Source organism: Syngnathus acus, chromosome 12 (assembly GCF_901709675.1).
Source record: "Syngnathus acus chromosome 12, fSynAcu1.2, whole genome shotgun sequence".
NCBI lineage: Eukaryota > Metazoa > Chordata > Actinopteri > Syngnathiformes > Syngnathidae > Syngnathus > Syngnathus acus.
In genome coordinates, this window is record NC_051097.1 from 1129420 (window position 1) to 1150040 (window position 20621).

Genomic DNA, 20621 nt, shown 5'->3' on the forward strand with positions numbered 1-20621 from the left:
ACCGCTTTGCTGGGCGGAGGGATATATGACACGGTCACTGGGGAGAAAAGTGGTGTGTTGATCGCATGTCCCTCCGCCAGGCAAATCGTGCCGAATAATTCACACACAGAAGAGACAGAACATTACTGAATTACTATTTTGGGAGTTATTTCCTTCTCTATGAGATATTGTGGCCTTCTTTGGGTTGTTAAAGTCGCTAACAGCCCGGTTGATGTACCATCAATGCTAGTGTAATCTTTAAATGTTGTGGTACCTTGGTTTTTGGGGGCCGTTGTATGGTGGATTACAATTAGCACTCAGTGATGTATCTTTCTGGTGCCTTCCTTGCTAAAAAATCACCGATAGGCAGGACTGTGTTCGACTGGATCTTTATTATTTTTTAACAACCAATCAGGCACTCTCGTTCTCTCCTTTTCTTTATCTGCTCCTGCGAAAAAGGAACAATTCACAAACAAAAACTTAAGCAGGTTAAAACATAAATATGTACATTGTTACAGCATGTTGGGAAAATAATAAATACAAAAAAATTATAATCCCTGTATTGATATACAAAAATGAAAGTACCAATTGGTTACTAAATCATGTGTTACACTTGCTTGAAAGTTGTGCATGTTGGGAAAATAATAAATACAAAAAAATTATAATCCTAAATTAATATACAAAAATGAATGTACCAATTGTTTAATTTGGATACAGAAGATGAGGACTTGGATGGATTTGCGTATGAACATCGATCAACAATAATGTGAGTACAGTAGAGTACATGGTTAAACAGTAGAATAAAGTACAACCGTTTTTTGTTTACCTTAAATCATGGCATGCATGCGCCCTATGATGCGGTGCGCCTTATGTGTGTGTTAAATACAGTAATGGCACACAACTGAGACTGCGCTTTTTAGTACGGTGCGCCCTTTGGTCGTGAAAATACGGTATGTTGGAAAATATGTATTTGTTCAATAACAAAAGTTCATATTAATACTTTGTTATATACTCTTTGTTGGCAAAGACAGAGGTCAAACGTTTTCTGTAAGTCTTCACAAGGTTTTCCCACACAGTTGTTGGTATTTCGGCCCATTCCTCCATGCAGATCTCCTCGAGAGCAGTGAGGTTTTAGGGCTGTCGCTGGGCTACAATGGCCAAGACCAAAGAGCTGTCAAAGGACACCAGAAACAAAATTGTAGACCTGCACCAGGCTGGGAAGACTGAATCTGCTATATGTCAGCAGCTTGGTGTGAAGAAATCAACTGTGGGAGCAATTATTAGAAAATGGAAGACATACAAGACCACTCCCTTGATCTGGAGCTCCATGCAATATTTCATCCTGTGGGGTCAAAATGATCACAAGAACGGTGAACAAAAATCCCAGAACCACACGGGGGCACCTCGTGAATGACCTGCAGAGAGCTGGGACCAAAGCAACAAAGACTACCATCAATAACACACGACGCCGCCAGGGACTCAAATTCTGAAGTGCCAGACGTGTCCCCCTGCTTAAGCCAGTACATGTCCAGGCTCGTCTGAAGTTTGCTAGACAGCATTTGGATGATCCAGAAGAGGATTGGGACAATGTCATATGGTCTGATGAAACCAAAATAGAACTCTTTGGTAACAACTCAACTCGTCATGTTTGGAGGAGAAAGAATGCAGAGTTGCATCCATACCTACTGTGAAGCGTGGGGGTGGAAACAGCATGCTTTGGGGCTGTTTTTTTGCAAGGGGACCAGGACGACTGATCCGTCAAAAGGAAAGAATGAATGGGGCCATGTAACGTGAGATTTTGAGTGAAAACCAACTTCCATCAGCAAGGGCATTGAAGTTGAAATGTGGCTGGGTCTTTCAGCATGACAATGATGCCAAACACACCGCCCGGGCAACAAAGGAGTGGCTTCGTAAGAAGCATTTCATTGTCTGTGGCCTAGCCAGTCTCCAGATCTCAACCCCATAGAAAATCTTTGGCGGGAGTTGAAAGTCCGTGTTGCCCAGCGACAGCCCCAAAACATCACTCTCGAGATATGCATGGAGGAATGGGCCAAAATACCAGCAACGGTGTGTGAAAACCTTGTGAAGACTTACAGAAAACGTTTGACCACTGTCATTGCCAACAAAGAGTATATAACAAAAGTATTAATATGAACTTTTGTTATTGATCAACTACCGTAATTTTCGGACTATAAGTCGCGTTTTTTTTTCATAGTTTGGGTGGGGGGGCGACTTATAATAAGGAGCGACTTATGTGTTTTTTTTCAAATATTTTCCCCCCCAAAAAAAAGTGAAACCGCGATAAACGAACCGCGATGTAGCAAGGGATTACTCATCATCATCATCATCATCGTTTTAAAGTCCGCTTTCCAGGCTGCCGCTGGGTTGGACTGGGTTCTCGATATGGCCGTCTCTAGCCATACTGAGAATTTTTGGAGCAAAACTTTTTACAGCCGGATGCCCTTCCTGACGCTAACCCAAAGGGAAATTGATTTTCTGTCGGGGTTGACTCCCTTAGCCCATTCCTCTCCCGAGGAGCCCACTGGGCAGTGGTACTATTTAACCCATAGTTGGGGGCTGGTTCGTGGGCACCAGGGCGTGTCCACACACCGGTGGGCCTGCGTGCCGCACGTCTAGGGGCCAAACCTCCTCCGAGTCCCTTGTAGTTTAGCCTGGGTCCGTGTTGTACCCAGTTACCATGTGTCGCCGCGTGGAGGCACTACATAGGGCTTGCTGTTAGAGAGGCTATGTACTGGCAGGGAGAGACTTACGCACTCGGCTCTCCCGTTCGCATACTGCTAGCCAGCGGTGAGGGTTGACAGTGAGAAGTGACATGCACTGGACACTCCACCAACACACTAGACGCATCACAACAACCCGACTTGGTGTTATGAAGTCAGACACACTTTACTGTAATTTGAATTTCAAGTGACGTCAGCAGCGCGGCGCGGCGCGGCAGTTGTTTACATAAAGGACAAAGATTGATCACGGGATGACGAAGATGACGAAGGACCCCATGTACTACCGGCATTATTAGCGGCTTTGTTTCTAAGTGACACGGCGGACGAAAGGTTTGAAGGATTTAAGGATTTGGAGTGACACAGAAGGTTTGAAAAACTATTATGGCTTTTACGCACGCCCGGTCCTATTCTATGGAGCTCTCTTTCACCTCCGTGGATGGAAGTCTGGGGCCGGCGCTCGGCCGGGTGGCTGTCCGGGGACGGTGGATGGGGCTCGTCATGGCTTTTACGCACGCCTGGTCCTATTCTATGGAGCTCTCTTTCACCTCCGTGGATGGAAGTCTGGGGCCGGTGCTCGGCCGGGTGGCCGGCCGGGGACGGTGGATAGGGCTCGGTCATGGCTTTTACGCACGCCCGGTCCTATTCTATGGAGCTCTCTTCCACTTCCGTGGCTGGAAGTCCACACCGCCACACGCCTGGAAGTTTGTTTTGTTAAATAAAGAGCCGTTTACCAAACCCACGTCTTTCCTTGAACTTTGTTAACGCTACAATATAGTTATATAGTAGATCTGTGGATTAACGACGAGGCTGACGTCAGGGCGCACGCGCGGCGTTGTTGACAAAGGACGAGAAATTTGATCGATGGATTTAATGATTTAGAGTGGACAGATGGTTTGATAATACTATTGCTTAGATAATAGTTATTTGATATCTAATTTATATATCGTTATATGGGCCTGTGGAATATTTTGAAGTGCAAGCGCCGTCAGCGGCGCGCACGCATTGTTGACAAAGGACGATCGATGGATTTAATGAATTGGAGTGACACAGATGGTTTTATTAAAGTGTTATTTATGTAATAGTTTTTTGAATAACTCTGAATTTTACGTCAGGGCCGTTCTCAGCTCTTAGTTTGTGTTTATGTCACGTTAGCATACCTATCGTTTAGCCTGTTGTTGCTCGTTCATGACAGTTCTTGGTGTTGGATGTTGTCGAATAAATTGCCCCCCAAAATGCGACTTATATTCCGGAGCGACTTATATATGTTTTTTTTTTACTTTTTTGGGCATTTTATGGCTGATGCGACTTGTACTCCGGAGCGACTTATAGTCTGGAAATTACGGTACTTATTTTCCACCATAATTCGTAAATAAATTCCTTGAAAATCAGACAATGTGATTTTCCGGATTTTTTTTTCCTTTTGTCTCTCATAGTTGAAGTGTACCTATGATGAAAATTTCAGGCATCTCTCATCTTGTAAGTGGGAGAACTTGCACAATTGGTGGCTAACTAAATAATTTTTTGCCTCACTGTAAGAGCAAACTACAATAGAAATCTGTTCAACATTACCCTCTTCTTTAAAAAATGGTCTGGGATATTAATGTGGATTGGATTGAAACGTTCTTAGTCTTTGAATACTGTATTAGAAAACTAGGTCTATTGAGCTAAGGGCATGTACACACTATACTCTTTTTTACATGAAAACTTTTTAGACGCAACTGTTTGGCAAAAAGGAACTGCTGTCTATGTGGGTCATAGCACTTAAATGAACGGGGAATATGATTTGTCCTGAAAAAACTTTGTCAACAGATTTTTGTTTTAATCCGAGTAGTGGAGCTGAAAATAAAGAAAATAATCCTCTATTTTTGTGGGTATTTCAAATGTGAAAATGTAAAAATAAGGTGAAAATGAGAGGAGAAAACAAAATAAATTGTAACATTTACTATTATTTTCAAAATGTTGAAAACATGCATTGGCTATTGCAGTAATCCCTCGTTTATCGCGGATAATTGGTTCCAAGACCACCTGCGATATGTGAAAATCCATGAAGTAGTGTCACCCTTTATTATTAACATACATACATTGTGTATCAATAAGTGTTTCACTTCTTGTGGGTGTATTTTGAGTAGTTGCATCAGATGAATTGCCTCGAAGGTGCTGTATTATTCTTGGGTAACACAAAGTGTTTAATGCCTTCGTTAGTTTCTCGCTAACGCTAGCACTAGCATTAGCTTAATTCGTAGCATGAATGCAGTGCTTGTTTACAAACCGTTCATAAATATTGTGAGATTTATTTTATTATGTGTCATGTATGGTTGTATGGACTAGTCTACTGTCATTGATATCTTTTAATCAATTAAAAAGTTTGCGGCGCAAATAAACGCTACCTCGTTTGAATAAAGCAAAAAAATAAAAAGTAAACGCTACTTTGGCTAAAAAAAATGTAAATATAACGACCGGAAAGGGAGGCGCACATCTTTGGTCCTGGGGGTTGTGGGGGTGTAAAGTATCTCATTTGCATTTAAAGGGACCGGACTAAAACGGCTTGCTCTGAGCCGCACCTCAGAACAAGTAGAAAAGAGGGACATATGATGGTATCAAAACGAGGAGTTCAGACAAAAGCAGCGTTGTTCCACTTTATATAGACCATAATTAAATAAGTAAAACATAAAACTGTCAAATTTATTACCGTCATATTTGGGCTTTAATGATTTGGAGTGACACAGATGGTTCGATGAACTTATTTATGTTATAGTTATTTGAATAACTCTTAATATGTTACGTCAGGCACATTCTCAATTCCTTGTTTGTGTTTATGTAATGTTAGCATATCGTACCGTTCAGCCTGTTGTTGCCTATTCATGTCTGTTATTGGTGTTGCATTTTATCAAATAAATTAAAAAAAAAATTAAAATGCGAATTATACTCCGGTGTGACTTTTTTCTTTTTCATTATGCATTTTATGGCTGGTGAGACTTATACTCAGGAGCGATTTATAGTCCGGAAAATACGATAGTACTTGTACTTGTGGTAGTAGTAGTAGTCGTACCTGTAGCAGTAGTACTTTTAGTACTTGTATATGTACGTATATGACTTATAATTGTAGTCATGGTACTTGTAGTAGTAATAGTGGCCGTACTTAGTCAATCGCAAAGATAGTAATAGTAGATCGCATGACATTAAAAAATATAGACGTCAGACTATCATCCGTCCTTGATTGATTAACAGGGCAGCCAGGCACTTGGAAAGATTTGGGTTGGAAACAGCAATTTTTAAATGCACTCTGTTTACCCCTCAGTGTGCAGCGCCATGTTTGACGAACGTAGCGTCAGATGACAGAATTTTTTTTACATTTACTAGGGCACTGCACGTATGCAAACAACGGCGCTCAGTGCAGCAAATGAACAAGCTCGTCAGCGAGTTTTTTTTTTCTTTTTAACTAAAGAAAGCTTTTGTCATCAAATATGAGTGGCGGAACTGAACCAAGTAAGAAGACAAAAATGGATCACTTTCGTACGGAGTAGGAGGTGAACCTTTGTTTCACAATGTCATTTTCAAAGTGCGTTTGCCTCATCTGCCATAATTGCAGCACCAAAGAAGGGAAATGTAGAGAGGCATTTTGGGACTGTTCATGGGAAATATGACATCGACTTCCCGCTGAAAAGCGAGCTGAGAGAGGTGAATGAACTTGAATAAAAAAAGCTAAAATCAAACTTGAATGTGTGCTTGAGGCTGGTTGTCAGCAGCTAGCGTCCAGGTTATTCATCCATGGTTGATTCAATTCGGTGCAAGTCATCAAAGTCAAGTCAAGTAATTACAAAAAAAAATGTTCATGGTGAATTACGTTTTGTTGGACAATGTTGGCTCATATGATTTTGTAAGGTACATTGTCATACACTGTACATATAAAGAATCCTCAATATATTTGATAGTAGAGATGTTTTGCATTTTTCTAGTGGGTAGATCATTTTGACTTGGTCATTTTATAAGTAGCTCACATGCTGAAAAATTGTCGGTACCCCTAAAATAGGCCACAACATTGCGTTTAAAGCTACCGTTATTCTCACCACAAGTCCACTATTGTGATAAACTGTGATTGGACTGTTTTCTGAATTGCTTGCAGTGAGAACCCACTCCCAACAGTAGAGATTGCCATTCGTAACACAGGTGATGCAGACCAGTGGTGTCCTTTGTTGGAGACACTCACAGATGCTGAAATGGAGAAGAAGATCCGAGACCAAGACAGAAACACAAGGTGAGGCACATGGATTCACACTTGGGGCTTACTGTGTGCACAGTATAAATATATAATTGGGGTTCACATTGATATTCCAAACGTGACATAACTTATCGCACAGGTGTCAAACTCAAGGCCTAAGGACCAGATCTGGCCGGCCACATAATTTTATTAATTAATTTTAAATTTCTGGAGGAATTGCATGTAAAGGCTGAGAGGTTAAATAGAAACAGTGGAATAGAATAAGCGGTTCAGATAATGGATACATGAATAAACTGCAAAAGGAAGGAACAAGGAATGACAAAAGCAAGGAAACAAAGAAATAAAGCAAGAAAACAAGGAAATGAATCAAGGAAGAAAGGAAACTAGGAGGCAAAGAAAATACAAATTATGGAAACAAGGAAGTAAGAAAGAAGGACGCAAAGAAACCAGAACTCAAGTAAGAAAAAAAGTATCCTAGGTCTACCCAATATTTTGGCGAATATGACCGGGATGCCTGCAGACAAGAATATGGGGTGCACCTAATTTTTGGTCAATAAGGCTCATTGTGGATGCGCAGGGACAAGAATCCGAGATGTTCCCAATATTTTGGTCTGTAGGCCTCCCCCTATGAGGATGCCAGTGAATGAGAAATTAGTCATGCTACTTAATATCTTGGACAATATACATAGCTGCCCCGCCCTTCATCAGCCTTACTGTGGTGGAGGGGATTTCGTGTCTCAATGATCCTGGGCGCTAAATGGTCTGAGGTTGTATGCCGCTGGCAGTATCTATCACCCATGGCAAACAGGTCCCTATGTGAGGGACCAGACCAAGCATGGTTCATAGACCTGATTTGATGAATAACATAAATTGACGTTTTCCCTTTCCCAGGTCACCAGGGCTCCCCTCTGGAGCCAGGCCTGAGGTTGGGGCTTGACGGGGAGAGCGCCTGTGGGAGGGCCAAAGGAGTCGGGTGCTTTAATGAGCTGGGCAGTTGCCAAAGGGAGTGGAACCTTGGCGGTCCAATCCCCGACTACAGAAACTAGCTCTCGGGCAGTGGTTCTTAACCTGGGTTCGATCAAACCCTAGGGGTTCAGCGAGTCGGTCTCAAGGGTTCGACAGAGCCTCCACTGTGGAGGTCCGAACAAACCTAATTTATTGTGTAAATTCTGATTTGCCAGTATGTAATTTGTTGTGCGGTCATGCATAGTGTTGGTTTTGTTCTTTGAGCAAGGTGATGTTCATGCACGGCTCATTTTGTGCACTAGTAAAAATCATCTATGTCTTGAATTTCAAAAAAAATATTTTTCAGTAACGAGGGGTTCGGCGAATGCGCATATGAAACTGGTGGGGTTCGGTACATCCAACAAGGTTAAGAACCACTGCTCTAGGGATATAGAATGTCATCTCTCTGGCGTGCGAGGCAAAGCGGTTCTGACAGGATATAGTCATGCTCGCCTTCACACAGCTTGGGCTCTGCTACCAGTCCTCTCAAGAGGGGCAGGACTCGCTTCCACTCTGGAGTTGTCCACGTTGAATGGCGCCGACCAGGAATGGGTATACCTACCCTACCCCCTCACTCCGGCTTGGCACCTGTATATTGGGGTTCACCTCGGTGAATGAGAGGGTAGCCTCCCTTTGCCTTTGGGTGGGAAGTACGGATCCCGATTGTTGCTTTTGATTATCACCACACAGAAAATCAGAATGCCACCCTTTTTAGAGTCCTTGGAGGGTGTGTTTGAGAGCACTTCCCCTTAGGAGTCCATCGTTCTGCCTTGAGACTTTAATGCTTATGTGGGCAGTGACACGGAGGAATGGCCTCCACGATCAGAACCCAAGTGTTTTTTTGTATGCGCCATGGATTGTCCATAACGCCTTGTTCAAGCATATGTGCACTTGGCACCAGGAAACCTTTGCCGTAGTTCAATGATCTACTGTAGTTGTGTCCTTGGATTTGTAGCCGCATGTTTTGGACACTCTGGTGAAGAAAGAGGCGGAGCTATCAACCGATCCCAACCTGCTTGTGACTTTGCTCAGATGGTTGGGAAAGATGCCGGTTTGACCTGGCAGACCCAAACGTATTGTGAGCGTTTGCAGAGAACATTTGGCAGAATCCTGTCAGAGTTTCAACTCCCATCTCCGGCATCCTGGGGGATGCGGGGGACAATCGTCTGAGTGGACCATGTTACGTGCCTCCGTTGTTGAAGTGGCCGATCAGAGCTGTGGCCGTAAGGTAGTCGGTCCCTGTTGTGGCAGCAATCCCCAACCCGCTAGCAAGCAGTCAAGCTGAAGAAAGAGTCCTACCGGGCCACTTTGGCCTGTGACTCTCTGGAAGTAGCTGACGGCCAAACAAAACACAGCTTCGGCGGTCGCTGAAGCAAAAACTCTTGGGAGAAGTTTAGCAAGCCCGTGGAAAAGGACTTCCGGATGGCTTAGAATAAATTCTGGTCCACCATCTGGCGTCCCAGAAGGTGGAAGCAGTATGTGTGTACTGTATACAGTGATCCCTCATTTTTCGTGGGAGATGCATTCAAGAACCACCCGCGATAAACGAAGATCTGCAAAGTAGAAACGGTATATGTATCATTTATGAATTTACAAATCATTGGATCAAAATTTACAACACGTAGTGTTTCTTGTTAGCCGCTGGAGGGTATCGGTGCATTGCAAGTTGACTTGAAGTGTGATTTACCTTGTCAAGCAAAAAAGCCTCTGGATGTTGTAGGGGTGTCCTGTTTGACACGCCTCTACAACACCGTGTGGACATCGGGGTCAGTTACTGTGGATTGGCAGACGCGGGTGGTTCCCCTTTTCAAGAATGGGGATCGGAGGGAGCGTTCCAACTGCAATCACACTCTTCAGCCTCCCTGGTAAGGTCTATTACGGGGTGATGGAGAGGAGGGTCCATCGGGAGGTCGAATCTCAGATTCAAGGGGCTCAATGTTGTTTTTGTCCTGGCTGTGGAACAGTGAATTAGCTCTACACCCTCGGCAGGGTCCTCGGGGGAGCATGGGAGTTCTCACAGCATGTGCTTTGTGGACTTGAAGGAGCCGTTCGACTGTGCCTCTCGAGGAGTTCTGTGTGGGGTGCTGCAGGAGTATGGGGCACCTAACCCCTTGATAAGGGCAGTTCAGTCTCTGTACAATCGATGGTTTTAGGCTTATTTTTTTCAAACAATAGTTTTTAATAGTAAAGAGAAATGTCATACTATGCTGACTGTTATTTATGAAGGCTGGAATGACAACTGCAACTGTCAGCAAGTTAAGAGATTTCTCTCTTCTAACTTCAACTACAACTCCATTCAATCATTGGTTTTAGGCTTCCTTTTTTCAAACAATATTTTTTTTCCAGTAAAGGGAAATGTCATACTACGTATGTTGATTGTTTTTTATGAAGGCTGGAATGACAGCTGCAACTGTCAGCAAGTCAAGAGATTTACTTTTATTGGAAAAAATACTTTGCCAAGCCAAGATGAACACCATAGCTCCAGCCAACAATCTTCTGATACTGTAAGAAAAATGACAGATTTCAGAACAAACGGTTTACATATGACTACCTCTGAAATGTCCCCCACCCTGTGATAAATAATGATAAATGTTAACATATTTTCAACAATAAATCTGTTTAAAGTTTTGAACTATGACCATAGCCTGAATATTTGTATTATTCTGCAAATTGTACATACTGGAATGTAATGTGTCTTTGTAGACGTATGAGACGACTGGCCAACACTGTTCCATCCTGGTAGAAAGAAATTTGAAGTGATGGCTGATGATCTGGAAGACAACCTCTGGAGACCCAAAAGTTATTGAGAATGCTCACACATGCATTTATACACACACCATAAATATACTCAATGTAGTCAGTGCTCACACTTTGAGGAAAATGAAGTCATTTTGGAACAAAGGACCCACATATAACCACATATACCAATTGCATTTGAAGGATAAAATGTGATTCAAGGATAAAATGTGACAACTCTTCAGCAACAAAGGTTTCAGTTGTCTAGGATTTAAATGTCTTTGGACAATGACCATAGCCAAAACATTTTAATTATGCTGCAAATGATCAATATTTTAAGATAATTGGAGTAAAATCTGTCCGTATGAACTTTACCTATCTGTCACCCAAATATGTTCTACGAGGACCAATATATTATTGAGGGTATTTACACATGCATGGACAATGCCATGAATATATTATGTAGTTGGTGTAACTGATGCATCAATTTGTATTATCCACACATGTATTTCTCTGCAAATCGATAGTTTTTCATAAACTAGCTAAAAAACATCTGTAATTCCCTATTGAGAACTAAATCCTTCACTTTTGCATTGACAGTTTTACTCATCACCTCATTTAATTTGCATTTAATTTGCATACATCATGTAAGTGCTTGAAGCTAGGTTACCTGATAAACTGTTTAATGTTGATTGTATATCATATAGTATTTCAACACTGAGCAAGCCAAATTTGTTGTTCAAAATACTTGTATTACAAAATGTGTGTAGAATGGCTGATGAGTCCCCAAAAAACTGTGTAATTGTTATTGGTGGCCTTATTTGCTGTTTTTAAAATGGTAGAAATAATGAGCACTATGCATGTTGATTCCAGCTAGGCTCAAGACGTGTACATGTAGAGGCCATTGATCAATGGAATGATTAGTTGCATGTGTTAACACATATTGTATGCTATTACATGGCAAAATTGTTGAAATAATAATTATGGGCATTTTTACTTGTGGCACTGTACGTCATAACTCGTTCTTTTTGTAAAACGTTTTTGTTTTATATTGCAATAAAAACACTTGCTCAAACTTGTTTTTTTTTATATATTGTATAGCATGCATTTATAGTCGTTTATTGGACTTAAGTAGAATTTCTGTGGTTAAAAATGAAGACAAAAACAGTATGTTGCATGTTGATTTTGCCCTTGTTGAAGGAGTAGTAAAGAACAAAATGATCAATGAACCAAGAACATCTGCAGAATGGAAATACAGTACGTTTTGAAAGTTGCAAAAGGTAACAGAGACTTCAGATACAGTCAGGGTGTGGGAGGAGTTTGGCGAGGTCGTGGAGAATGACCTTCAAACGGCTTCAAGGAAATTATGGTTCACCATCCGATGTCTCCGGAGGGGGAAGCAGTGCACGGTTAACACTGTGAGACGGTGTGCTGCTGACCTCGACTCGGGACGTCGTGTGTCGGTGGGGCGAATACTTCGAAGACCTCAATTCCACCGACGCCTTTCATTGTGGAAGCAGGGCCTGGGCTTCAAAGTCACTAAGGTAGTTAAAAAACTCCTCGTTGGCTGGGCCCCGGAGGTGGATGAGGTCCGCCCGGAGTTCTTAAAGGCTCTTGATGTTGTGGGGCTGTCCTGGCAGACACGCCTCTACATTGTGTAGAAATCGGGGACAGTGCCTCTGGATTGGCAGACTGGGGTGGTGGTCCCCCTTTCTAAGAAGGGGAATCGCAGGGTGTGTTCCAACTACAGAGGAATCACACTCCTCAGCCTCCCCGATAAGGTCTATTCAGGGTTGCTGGAGAGGAGGGTCCATCGCGAGTTAAAATTTCGGATTGAGCAGTGTGGTATTCGTTCTGGCCGTGGAACAGTGGACAGGCTCTATACCAGGGGTGGCCAACCAGTCAGAGACTATGACCCACATGTTTTACTGTGTTACTGCAAAGAGCCACATCATACACTTGAGCACACATGAACTATCGCCCCCAGGCTGCTCGGTTTTAAATGGGCCACGTTTAGCTGTGCATTTTTTCCCTGCCATTTTGAGAGTGAAATTGACAATTGTTTCCTCAAATGGATTTGCCCCTCCTCCTTTGCGGGATTTCACCTCATGCGCATGCGCGTTTGACAAAAATACCATATTGAACTCAAGTGAAGCAAACACGCACAAAAAAACAACAACAAAAAAATGGTTGATATGAACGTAAAGGAGCCGCATGAAACCAGGCAAGGAGCCACATGGAACCAGGCAAGGAGCCGCATGCCACCCCTGCTCTATACCCTCGGCAGGATCCTCGAGGGTTCATGGGAGTTCACACAACCAGTCCACATGTGTTTTGTGGACCTGCAGAAGGCGTTCAACCGTGTCCCTCGAGAAATTCTGTCGGGGGTGCCAAACCCACTGATAAAGGTGGTTCGGTCCCTGCATCACCGTTGTCCAGCTTTCACTGGAGCGGTTCGCAGCTGAGTATGACGCGGTCAAGATGAAAACCACTACCTCCAAATCTGAGACCATGGTCCTCAGTCGGAAAAGGGTGGAATGTCCTCTCCGGGTCGGGGATGAGATCCTGCCCCAAGTGGAGAAGTATCTTGGGGTCTTGTTTGCGAGCGAGAGCAGGATGGAGCGCGATTCCGACAGGCGGATCGGTGCAGCTTATGCTGTTATGCGGACTCTGTACCGGTTCATTGTGGTGAAGAGGGAGCTTAGCCGAAAAGCGAAGCTCTCGATTTACCGGTCGATCTACGCTCCTACCCTCACCTATGGTCATGAGCTATGGTTCGTGACCAAAAGAACAAGATCCCAGATACAAGCGGCTGAAATGAGTTCTCTCCACAGTGCGTCCGGGCTCTCCCTTAGAGATAGGGTGAGAAGCTCAGTCATCTGTGAGAGATTCGGAGTCGAGCTGCTGCTCCTCCACATTGAGAGGAGCCAGATGAGGTGGCTTGGGCATCTCATTAGGATGCCTCATGGACGCCTTCCCTGGGAGATGTTCTGGGCATGTCCACCCGCAGGAGACCCCGGGGACGATCCAGGATGTGGTGGAGAGACTATGTCTCTCTGCTGACCTGGGAACGCCTTGGGATCCCCCGGGATGAGCTGGACAAAGTGGTTGGGAAGAGGAAAGTCTGGGCATCCCTCCTAAAGTTCCAGGCCCCGTGACCCGATCCCAGATAAGTGGTAGAAGATGGATGAATGGATGGATAGTTTATACCTTGATAAGTTCCACTCACTGATTGTCTTTTTTGATGAATGAGCTGCAAGCGGTTCTGGAGTGGGTCTGCAGTCAGCTGGCCAAGCCAAGAAGGAAGGAGTTGGTTTCACACCTGGCTGTTGCAGTGTCCGGCCGGCCCTGTGTGGGCATCGGAGAGATTCTGGCACGCATCCGTTTTACATGTGGAGAACCCACTCTCCTAGTCTTAATAGACCAGTAGCAACATGACCAACAGTGCTGGCGCACAGCCAAGGGCAAAAGAAAAATAGTTCTCAGAGCAAAAAAAGAAGGAAAAACCATGTGCAACTTAGTCTTGGGATGAGCCTATCAGCGTGCTAGCAGGGAAAACAAAAGAACAGGCCCCAGCCTTCTGGCATTCCAGAAGAGTCATAAAAGGCCAAAGCCCAGGGCAGGAGAGTCACAGCAAGAGAGGAGCCGAGGGACCAAAGGCAAGAGACATCCAGAGATAAGAGACAAAGACAAGAAGTGGCATCAGCTTTTATACTTGCGGGCCCCAATTCCAGACCTGCCTCACGTGGAGACTGGAGACTGTCTTGTGACCCGATCCTGGCCCCCTCATTCAAGTAACATTAATTTGAACATAACTGAGTTAAGATGACTTACAGTCATAGCTTTGGTCATTTTCAATTATATAATAAATATAGCTAGTAAATATAGCTGTGAAACCTAATCAACGTTGAAGCAATCCACCATGAGTAATTTTGAAGGACCTATCGTTTGTGAAGGTTCATACTGTCCTTTCCGTTTACTGTGTTAAATGGTTATTTTGGTCAAACAGAAAAAAGTTTTATCTTTGCTTTACATGTTTTGGCTACTTCCTGTCGCCTTCCTCAGAAGTGTCACAAGATGGGGAAGTGACGTGTCTTACTGGTTGTTTATGAGGGTTAGGTGGTTCTTGGTTTGGCCAGACAGCAGGGGCGCTTGCGCCCAGAAATGACATCATGTAGCCTGAAAACTGGCCTTTGAGGACGCAGCCTGTAAATTTGGACACAGGGTGATCGAATATGGCTGATTTGAGATTTTCTTTCTCGGCTTGTTGTTTTATTGCTCGTTTGTCTGTTGGTCTCTTTTTCACATTCCTTTTGATGTCATTTCCTTGTCCCAAACACAAATACAAAAAATAAATGGAACATCAATCCACTGGTCATCCTACACACAAAACTCAGACAAGTTTTAGTTACACCCAAGGAAAAGATAAATCCCCTCCGTGAGTCGTCACCTTATCGTGGTGGAGGGGTTTGCGTGCCCCTATGATCCTAGGAGCCATGTTGTCTGGGGCTTCATGCCCCTGGCAGGGTCACCCATGGCAAACGGGTCCTAGGTGAGGGGCCAGACAAAGCACGGCTCACATTAGCCCCTTATGATGAAAAAAATAAATGGATCTCGTTTTCCCTCGCCCGGACGCGGGTCACCGGGGCCCCCCTCTGGAGCCAGGCCTGGAGGCGGGGCTCGAAGGCGAGCATCTGGTGGCCGGGCCTTCGCCCATGGGGCCCGGCCGGGCACAGCCCGAAAAGGAAACGTGGGTCCCCCTTCCCATGGGCTCACCACCTGTGGGAGGGGCCAAAGGGGTCGGGTGCAGTGCAAGCTGGGCGGCGGCCAAAGGCAGGGACCTTGGCGGTCTGATCCCCGGCTGCAGAAGCTGGCTCTTGGGACATGGAATGTCACCTCTCTGGCTGGAAAGGAGCCCGAGCTGGTGTGCGAGGCAGAAAAGTTCCGACTAGATATAGTCGGACTTGCCTCCACGCACAGTTTGGGTTCCGGTACAAGCCCTCTCGAGAGGGGCTGGACTCTCTTCCACTCTGGAGTTGCCCACGGTGAGAGGCGTCGAGCAGGTGTGGGTATACTTATTGCCCCCCCGGCTGGGCGCCTGCACATTGGGGTTCACCCCGGTGAACGAGAGGGTAGCCTCCCTCCGCCTTCGGGTGGGGGGACGGGTCCTGACTGTTGTTTGTGTCTATGCACCAAACGGCAGCTCAGAGTACCCACCCTTCTTGGAGTCCCTGGAGGAAGTGCTGGAGAGCGCTCCTTCTGGGGACTCCATCGTTCTACTGGGTGACTTCAATGCTCACGTGGGCAATGACAGTGAGACCTGGAAGGGCGTGATTGGGAGGAACGGCCCCCCCGATCTGAACCCGAGTGGTGTTCTATTATTGGACTTCTGTGCTCGACACGGATTTTCTATAATGAACACCATGTTCAAACATAAGGGTGTCCATGTGTGCACTTGGCACCAGGACACCCTAGGCCGCAGTTCGATGATCGACTTTGTAGTCGTGTCATCGGATTTGCGGCCGCATGTTTTGGGACACTCTGGCGAAGAGAGGGGCGGAGCTGTCAACTGATCACCACCTGGTGGTGGGTTGGCTCCGATGGTGGGGGAAGATGCCGGTCCGACCTGGCAGACCCAAACGCTCTGTGAGGGTCTGCTGGGAACGTCTGGCGGAATCCCCTGTCAGGAAGAGCTTCAACTCCCACCTCCGGCAGAGCTTTTCCCACGTCCCGGGGGAGGCGGGGGACATTGAGTCCGAGTGGACCTCGTTCCGCGCCTCCATTGTTGAGGCGGCCGACCGGAGCTGTGGCCGTAAGGTCATTGGTGCCTGTCGTGGCGGCAATCCCCGAACCCGCTGGTGGACACCGGCGGTAAGGGATGCCGTCAAGCTGAAGAAGGAGTCCTATCGGGCCGTTTTGGCCTGCGGGACTCCGGAGGCAGCTGACAGGTACCGGATGGCCAAGCGGAACGCGGCTTCGGCGGTTGCTGAGGCAAAAACCCGGGCGTGGGAGGAGTTTGGCGAGGCCATGGAGAATGACTTCCGGACGGCTTCGAGGAAATTCTGGTCCACCATCCGGCGTCTCAGGAGGGGGAAGCAGTGCAACGTCAACACTGTTTACAGTGGAGATGGCGTGCTGCTGACCTCGACTCGGGACGTCGTGTGTCGGTGGGGAGAATACTTCGAAGACCTCCTCAATTCCACCGACACGCCTTCCATTGTGGAAGCAGGGCCTGGGGACTCTGAGGCGGACTCTCCAATCTCTGGGGTCGAAGTCACTGGGGTAGTTAAAAAACTCCTCGGTGGCAAGGCCCCGGGGGTGGATGAGATCCGCCCGGATTTCTTAAGGGCTCTGGATGTTGTGGGGCTGTCATGGCTGACACGTCTCTACAACATCGCGTGGACATCGGGGACAGTGCCTCTGGATTGGCAGACTGGGGTGGTGGTTCCCCTCTTTAAGAAGGGGGACCGGAGGGTGTGTTCCAATTACAGGGGAATTACACTCCTCAGCCTCCCTGGTAAGGTCTATTCAGGGGTGCTGGAGAGGAGGGTCCGTCGGGAGGTCGAACCTCGGATTCAGGAGGAACAGTGTGGCTTTCGTCCTGGCCGTGGAACAGTGGACCAGCTCTTCACCCTCAGCAGGATCCTCGAGGGTGCATGGGAGTTCGCCCAACCAGTCCACATGTGTTTTGTGGACTTGGAGAAGGCGTTCGACCGTGTCCCTCGGGAGGTTCTGTGGGGGGTGCTTCGGGAGTACGGGGTACCGAGCCAACTGATAAGGGCGGTTCGGTCCCTGTATCACCGATGCCAGAGTTTGGTCCGCATTTCCGGCAGTAAGTCGGATTCGTTCCCAGTGAGGGTTGGACTCCGCCAAGGCTGCCCTTTGTGACCGATTCTGTTCATAGTTTTTACGGACAGAATTTCTAGGCGCAGCCGAGGCGTTGAGGGTGTCCGGTTTGGGGACCTCAGCATCGCGTCTCTGCTTTTTGCAGACGACGTGGTGCTGTTGGCTTCTTCAGGCCGTGATCTCCAGCTCTCACTGGAGCGGTTCGCAGCCGAGTGTGAAGCGGTCGGGATGAGGGTCAGCACCTCCAAATCCGAGTCCATGGTCCTCGATCGGAAAAGGGTGGAATGCCCTCTCCGGATCGGGGATGAGATCCTGCCCCAAGTGGAGGAGTTTAAGTATCTTGGGGTCTTGTTCACGAGTGAGGGGAGGATGGAGCGCGAGATCGACAGGCGGATCGGTGCAGCGTCGGCAATAATGCGGACTCTGTACCGGTCCGTCGTGGTAAAGAGAGAGCTGAGCCAAAAGGCAAAGCTCTCAATTTACCGGTCGATTTACGCTCCTACCCTCACCTATGGTCACGAGCTATGGGTCGTGACCGAAAGAACGAGATCCCGGATACAAGCGGCCGAAATGAGTTTCCTCTGCAGGGTGTCCGGGCTCTCCCTGAGAGATAAGGTGAGAAGCTCGGTCATCCGGGAGGGACTCTGAGTAGAGCCGCTGCTCCTCCACGTTGAGAGGAGCCAGATGAGGTGGCTCGGGCATCTCATCAGGATGCCTCCTGGACGCCTCCCTGGGGAGGTTTTCCGGGCATGTCCCACCGGTAGGAGACCCCGGGGACGACCCAGGACGCGCTGGAGAGACCATGTCTCTTAGCTGGCCTGGGAACGCCTTGGGATCCCCCGGGATGAGCTAGATGAAGTGGCTGGGGAGAGGGAAGTCTGGGAGTCCCTCCTGAAGCTGCTGCCCCCGCGACCCGACCCCGGATAAGCGGAAGAAGATGGATGGATGGATGGATGGATGGACAAGATAAATCCAAAACACAAATGAGATGTAATATACGAAATACCTTGCCTATCTTTCAACAACACATACATCGGGGAGACAGCGAGAACATTTGGGAAATTTCGTCCGTCCGTCCATCCATCCGTTCATCCGCCCATCGGCTAGTATAGATCCTTCACACTTATTTCTGTGATTCCATCCGTCCGTCCGTCCATCCATCCATCCATCCATCCATCCATCCATCCATCCATCCATCCATCCATCCATCCATCCATCCATCCATCCATCCATTTTCTATACCGCTTGTCCCCACGGGGGTCGTGGGCTATATGATTTCAGTTATTTTCAAATAATTACTGTGTACAGTTATGGATTTTTTTATTCTGGCACGTCGTAAAATATTCTGTCTTAATGAAAATAGCTCAAAGGTAACTCCAAGTAAACTACTTGCAAGCAGAGTGTACAATTATTTCTCTTGTGTTCTTTCTGTTAGGCATTAGGAAGCCTAACAACGGTAAAAAAGGTTGTACTGATTTGCTTATTTAACAAGATAGGGAAGTGTGTCTGGACTGAACGAATTTGAGAGGTAGAGACTAAGAATATGCAGATTACTACTACAGGGGGTCCTCGGTTTACGACGGCGATCTGTTCCTACGCGGCGACGTAAACCAAATTTTGGTGTAGGTTTGAACAGTAATAAAATGCAACAGTACAGTAATCAAAAATAAGAAAACAATTTCTTACCTTTATTCCTGGTTGACAGGTGTTGTAAGAAAGAGACGACGCAACAGTCCAAAATGGCGTATGCCATGTGAGTGGGTAATGCCGTCTTCCCCGGTCCACAGCCTCTCTCGCGCTGTATTCTTCCGCCGCGCACACCAACTAGTGTCGTAAACACGAAACAACATAACTCTAGGCCGTCGTAAACCAAGGAGCCCTGTACTTTGTACATTGCAATGTAAAACAACGATCCAGGTATGTTTTTTTATGGTAGCTTGGCACGGTTAAGAACCCAACAAGAATGCTTAATTTGCACAATATGTGCAATGCAATAGAACAAGCAATTTAAATTTGCATATTTTTCAACCTAAAATGATCAGTATCACCAATACTGGCGCGACTATTTACTTGGTATCAATCTGTGCTGTCCTCACTCTGAAGCGTCTACTTTTTCACCAGCTAGACAGCGAGGGAATGATGCCCCAAATAATCAGACTTCGTTGTCTTTAATGCTGATTTATTGAGGAATGGCCTCAAACCATTGCCCTCTTAAGACCATCGTAAAACTGAAAATACAAAATAAAGAAACACCGCGTTAAACAACCGTTAGCTTGTAGCATGTTGGCTAACGTAACTTCGATATGTAAATAAAATTAACATACAATCGTTTACAAAAGTAAAGACAGAAAAAAACACAAGTTCACAAGACTTACGGACAAATCTTGTCCAAGGCAACAACGTTTGAAGTATAACATCAACTTCGTACATCCACAGTAGGTATGTCTGATACCTGCGTGAAGCTGGCTCCCCACCCCACGCAAAATTTAAGCAAAATTGTCTGTTTCGTTTGTGCTTCGTTTGTGCTGGTTTGTGCAGCAAAAATTTTCGTTTGTGCTGCTATGGTTTTTTAGTTATGAACGATTCTTTTATAGGTCATCCAGAGTTCACCCAGCCCCCCATCTGCTCAAAATTGACCCAAAACGGTACCGTTCGTTTGTGCTTCGTTAGTGCTGGTTTGTGCAGCAAAAATTTTCGTTTGTGCTGCTTCCGTTTCGGAGATATTACACATTTATTTTATAGCGATGACGTCACCTAGCCCCCCACTTCGCTCCAAATGGACCCAAAATGGTACCGTTCGTTTGTGCTTCGTTTGTGCAGCAAAAATTTTCGTTTGTGCTGCTTCCGTTTCGGAGATATTACACATTTATTTTATAGCGATGACGTCACCCAGCCCCCCACCTCGCTCCAAATGGACCCAAAATGGTACCGTTTGTTTGTGCTTCGTTTGTGCAGGTTTGTGCAGCAAGAATTTGCGTTTGTGCTGCTATGGTTTTTTAGTTATGAACGATTCTTTTATAGGTCATCCAGAGTTCACCCAGCCCCCCATCTGCTCAAAATGGACCCAAAACGGTACCGTTCGTTTGTGCTTCGTT

The 20621-nt window shown here is 46.0% G+C and overlaps 1 protein-coding gene and 2 long non-coding RNA genes across 3 annotated transcripts in view; 1 reads left to right on the plus strand and 2 right to left on the minus strand.

Annotated features, from left to right (window-relative positions):
• Positions 1-11717, plus strand: part of LOC119131419 (SWI/SNF-related matrix-associated actin-dependent regulator of chromatin subfamily B member 1) — an 82159-nt gene extending 70442 nt beyond the window's left edge. Inside the window, exons 8-9 of the mRNA XM_037265879.1 lie at positions 6844-6975; positions 10648-11717. Coding sequence (XP_037121774.1) covers positions 6844-6975; positions 10648-10687 — 172 coding nt within the window. The 3' untranslated portion in view covers positions 10688-11717. The remainder of the gene's footprint in view (positions 1-6843; positions 6976-10647) is intronic.
• The window catches only part of LOC119131444, a 546859-nt gene that overhangs the window by 409618 nt on the left and 116620 nt on the right, over positions 1-20621 (minus strand). The gene's annotated exons all lie outside the window — the stretch shown is intronic.
• On the minus strand, positions 1711-6333 carry LOC119131454. Its single transcript, XR_005099666.1, has 2 exons — positions 6254-6333; positions 1711-1792 (listed from the first exon to the last, which is right to left on the minus strand). It is a non-coding gene; the product is annotated as an uncharacterized LOC119131454 (long non-coding RNA).